This window comes from Lygodium microphyllum, chromosome 23 (genome assembly GCF_053477565.2).
Source record: "Lygodium microphyllum isolate KBCC chromosome 23, Lygodium_microphyllum_v1.1.10, whole genome shotgun sequence".
Lineage (NCBI taxonomy): Eukaryota > Viridiplantae > Streptophyta > Polypodiopsida > Schizaeales > Lygodiaceae > Lygodium > Lygodium microphyllum.
The window spans coordinates 55,867,479-55,872,496 of record NC_141157.1 but is presented as its reverse complement, the minus strand read 5'-3'; the positions used below and the strand labels follow the sequence as shown (position 1 = coordinate 55,872,496).

At 41.1% G+C, this 5,018-nt stretch overlaps 1 protein-coding gene across 2 annotated transcripts; it reads left to right on the top strand.

Moving 5' to 3' along the window:
• The first annotated feature begins 778 nt into the window (after positions 1–778).
• On the top strand, positions 779–4,639 carry LOC148016204 (uncharacterized). 2 transcript variants are annotated; one of them, XM_087663819.1, is made up of 4 exons: positions 779–1,709; positions 2,373–2,502; positions 2,798–2,979; positions 3,629–4,639. In XM_087663819.1, the coding sequence occupies exons 1-4, from the start codon at positions 1,562–1,564 to the stop codon at positions 4,474–4,476; spliced, it is 1,308 nt and encodes a 435-aa protein (XP_087519945.1). In that variant the 5' UTR covers positions 779–1,561; the 3' UTR covers positions 4,477–4,639. The 2 variants fall into 2 exon arrangements, with proteins under 2 accessions (XP_087519945.1, XP_087519944.1); XM_087663818.1 differs by having other exon boundaries at positions 2,798–3,201.
• Positions 4,640–5,018: the final 379 nt, after the last annotated feature.

Sequence of the window (5,018 nt, the reverse complement as noted above, 5' to 3'; positions counted from 1 at the left end):
GTTACTCAAGATTAATCAATTCACTTGTAAAGCCCTTGAGGTAGAGAGGACCTCATGTAAGTCCATATGTAGATGGAGACACATCCTTCTTATGTTATGACTCATCATAATTGAACGTGTTCTTATTGTTGTGGAAATATGGTGGTTGATTTGACACTTGAGTTGGACTAATACACATATTAACACCCCTCTTTTTACTTTTTCTTTTTTTGTAAATGGTAATTCTATAAAAGATAATCTCTCTTTCTCTCTCTCTCTCTCTCTCTCCCCAAAAAATGTTGTTCTTTCATGTAAATTTCCCAACCCAAATTCCAAAAAGCGGGTCGAAATTCAAGTTTGCCTTGATAAAAACTAACAAATTTTTTTTTTGGATATTTTAGTTATAGAACCAGCTTATGCTATCTTTTTTTGCCAAAAAGCCAATTACATTTCAACTTTTTTCTTTTTTCCACTCGATGAGAAAAAAGGTTTTCACAAATGCGCGCCCGCACACACACTCACTCACACACACACACATACACACTCTCTCTCTCTCTCTTTCTCATGACATATCAATACTACTGTATATACATGCATTTGTCTGACAAGAGATTAGACCTAAAAAAGCATATGTACTATGAAACATTCTACATAATCATGGAAAGGGAAAGATATTGGAAAGGAAGGTGTTGTTTAATAAAAATTACCAAAAGTAAGGTTAAATCAGGTATGGCAGTCTAGTAGAAAGGCGATCTCTCTCTCTCTCTCTCTCTCTCTCTCTCTCTCATATACATGGTTTTGCAGTCCCTAAGAGCTGATGTTATCAATTGAATTCAGCTGACGTTGGAGTCATTATTTGATCTCACCTGGGGCTTTCAATTGAATCATGAATGGGAAACTGTGGATTGAATTGGTGTGCCAGAAGGTTAGGCTCTGCATCAATTAGCTCTTAATCAGTTGCAGGCATTAGAACCATCACCATCGTCTCTGGGTACTGTACCTGTCCCCTCCCCCAATCTTCTTCTCGACCTTCCAAATGCATCCCCCCCCCCCCCCCCCTCGTCCTCCCCCTTCCCCCCACTTTAAAACCACGACTCCGCCATCATGAGCCAACCAGTACACCCCACATAATTACCTAGCAGCATTAGCAGAGCATTAGCACTACCTAAATGCTGGCCTTTATCATCAACCTAATCATGGTGGCACCATGATCAGTACTGTAAATTGCTGCATGATTTGTAGTGGTGTGCTATCAGATATTGTGAGCAGGGATTTGATAAAAGACTAAAGTTGGTTCACAGTCAGAGAAAATTGCTCTCTAATTGAGGGATTGGAGAAACTATGGAGGGAGGAGGAGGAGGGCCTGATCTTCAGCAATCTCCAGATTTAATAATCCCTACGTCAAAGCATGAAGAAAATACCGGTTCAAATTGACGAACCTAATACTAGTTCAGACAGACAAATCTCTTTGATTCAAAGCTCAGTACTGATCAGTTTACGGATTCAAGTGACGCCTGCGAGGGATTACTAATCCATCACCGCATTCCATTGTGATTAATGGCCCTTATGATTGCTGGCTTGGATGCCTTCTGAAGATATGGGTGGCCACACTTGCTGCCACAAGCAGAAACTCAGAAAGGGCCTGTGGTCACCGGAGGAGGACGAGAGACTGATCAACTACATCACTGAGCATGGGCATGGTTCCTGGAGCTCTTTGCCAAAACAGGCTGGTAATCATCATTGATGACCTTTAATTGCTTGAATCAAATCCTACATCAGGTGAATTGGGATTCCAGAACTCGGAGAAGTAAACTTGCCTGACCTCGAACATGAAGTTTTAGACAAATTCCTGCTATAATTCCCACATTGTGAATTGCGACAGCATCATGAGCTGCTGTGATCAAGGGATTGCGTACCTAGCTAGGTACGGTCCGGGGTAGGGGGTTCTGGTGCCTCCCCAACAGAAGCTCATGATGTTGAACACAAGAAAGAAAAACAAGGGAAAAGAGCCTCTTTCACCGCATGGGAAAATATCAAAAACTTCTTGTGCCTCATTTTCATCATCAGTCATGCTATGGTGTGTACTTAAACTTTCATACCCCTTTCTGACTCTAGAGCCTCATAGGCTGCAATCAGACCCTTGAGTGCTTCTGATTTGCATTTGTCATAACAATCTCCATTCATTAGATGATGATCATGTCCGATAATTGGGTTTTGGTTAGACTTGTTCAGATTGCTGGATGGGGACCTATTTGGTGCTTAAGATATGCATGACTAAACCTGATGATATTTAAACCTGGTCAGATTGGTTAATGATGGGAGACCAAAGGAGGGGTTCATGTGATTTCTGCATTTTATGACTCAATGACATGGTCAGAGATGGTGGTCTGCAGGTCTCCAGCGTTGTGGCAAAAGCTGTAGATTAAGATGGATCAACTATCTACGACCTGACCTTAAGCGAGGGATGTTCTCTCAGATCGAAGAGAAGCGCATCATAGAGCTCCACAGCATTGTAGGTAACAGGTAATCAGAATCAGACAATTTCTCCATTAATCAGTATGAATCAATCTTGTTGAGTATCATGGACTGTTTGAATAATTCTGTTCTTCATTGATATTTCAAAAAATCTAACTGAATGTTTTAGGTGCTATCATGAATCCCACTTAATTATAGATACAATTCTTTAAGGATTTCTGGAAAGCTGCAGTTTGCTAATGAATGGAACTTGTTCTAATCTCAGCTATTCTAGTTTCTGTCAAGATATGTGAAGTAACAGTAGATGAATTTTTGTGCTGAAGACTTTGTTGCTGATTACCAGATGGTCTCAGATAGCCTCTCATCTGCCTGGACGCACTGACAATGAGATCAAAAATTTCTGGAACTCTTGCATAAAGAAAAAGCTCAAGCAGGCAGGAATAGACCCAAACACCCACAAGCCCACAACTACTGCAGTTGCAAAGACAAGCAATGACTCAGGTGGCCAACTCAATATTGGAAAAGGTAGAGACCCTGATTCAGATGTCAGTGTAAAATCCCCCACAGTGAACTGCTTCTCTGAGCTTTCCCAGTTGATGAGATTACACCATTCAAGATCATGGGCATCCAGGAAGCATAGTGATGAAGATAGTGATTCAACCATGTTGCTTCCTGAGCACAAGAAACTGAATGAAGCTGAAAGCTTATTAGAAGCATATCCATCTGAAGGAGAGGACATGCTTCAAGGTGAGAGCATCTGGCACAAAGGGTCCTATGTCTAGGCATGAAGTAGCAGACAAATTCCTTAAGAATATTTGACAGATTGTGTGTTAAGTTGCTAGAGCTCATCTCATGGGCAGCTAGTGTGAAGTTCTATTACAATATGCGTTGAATCCTTAGGATGATCAATCCACTATCTGTGATCTGTGGAACAGTGCTCTAGTTGATTTCTAGTGGGTGAATGTGTGCTGTGTCAGTCCTCTTCTAGGGTCTGATTTCTAATGAATGTATATGTCTTGCTTGTCTGTTGATCCAGTCCTCTGATTTATGGAACAATCCACGCTGAAGCTCATAAATCTGTGATGGTTACCATTAGATTAATTCAGTACATGCTGTAATAATAGAAAGGATGTATAGTAATTCTTTCTCAATGGCTTCCTTGTCAAACTTGTAGAGGAGATGAAGGTGGAGACATTGCTCAACCTTCACCATGTATATTCCCTTGGATGGGGAGATGCTCTTGCTGGTGAAGATAGTGCAGTATCCAGCAGGGTGTCTGAGTGTACTGATCATACTACACACAACAGCATGATCAAGGAAGAACAGCAGCTGGATTTTCCTGAACCAAGCTTCGATGCAAACAAACTTACAACTGTTAGCAACATGATCAACTGTACTCATCACTGCCATGGCCATGACTTTGAACGCTCACCAATGCCATCCCTCACATCAAAAAGCCCCTCTTTCTCATCGTCTGACATCTCTGGAGCTTCTTCGACCACAAATGAGCTAAGCTCCCCTAGAGAGTGGTTGAGTTTCCATAATACAAGCTTAACAAGCCTAGTTACTGATCAGACACTGGCAGCACCCTATCTAAACTTCAACCATATGAGCCCTGTTGATCATCAAGATAATGACAAGGTATCTACGAGCACTACCAACGAGACACTATGCAATTATCCACATGAGCAGTATGCAGGGCAACCGATTGGGCACAGTTATGACCGAGTATGTACTGGTCAGTCAGAGGAGATAAAGACAAGTCTCTCACAGTGGACTGACCATGCTCATCAGCCCATGACTCTTCTTAACTCTGTCATTACTGATGAGCTACCTCATAATTACTGTCTGCCCTTCCATGACTACAATCTCAAGCACGAGGAGATGAATGTACAGAGCACCCATGTACATCTGACATATGATAATCGTCTGAAAGATCATGGTGGTGATGGTAATGATGACAATAATCCTATAGTAGGCAGCATTGCAGCCATGCAGTACTTCATGGAGGGAAGCATTTAAATCCTCAATTCAAGAATGTGTGAAAACCTGAACCGAGGGGGGGAAGCAACCGCTTCAATTAGCCATTTTCAATATTATTGACCCATAAGTTGGCATTTCATTATGAATCATTGCACAACATTTCTGTACCATCAAAACTAATAAACTTTGGATTCTTTCTTTTCATCAGGAGATTCAGCTTCAGGGGAAAACTACAAGCCTAAAACATAAAAATGTAGAGTACTGAATGCTTAAAGCCTTCATGATTCTACTAGATATTCAGCAACACATCTGATCCCTCAATTTCACATTTTTAGGGAAATGCTTCCATGTAGAAGAATGTAATAGAAGATGTGCATGAACTTCAGATTTTCTATTAGCTTAGTGTACATTGCTGGCAATTATTGTAAAATGAGGAGAAGCAAGGATAGTTTTTAAAAGCAGTTGGTAAACACATCCAGTGGTGACAATCAATGTACTGCAGCTGGATACAAACACAAAGCCAGTCCAACTAGTCTTAGGAGAAGCAAAGATAGTTTTTAAAAGCAGTTAGTAAACACATC

Excerpts from the sequence above, each read along its gene's own strand:
- LOC148016204 (XM_087663818.1), top strand. The coding sequence starts at position 1,562 with ATGCCTTCTGAAGATATGGGTGGCCACACTTGCTGCCACAAGCAGAAA. Across the intron at positions 1,710-2,372 it reads CTCTTTGCCAAAACAGGCTG|GTCTCCAGCGTTGTGGCAAA; the intron begins GTAATCATCATT and ends GGTGGTCTGCAG. Across the intron at positions 2,503-2,797 it reads CACAGCATTGTAGGTAACAG|ATGGTCTCAGATAGCCTCTC; the intron begins GTAATCAGAATC and ends GCTGATTACCAG.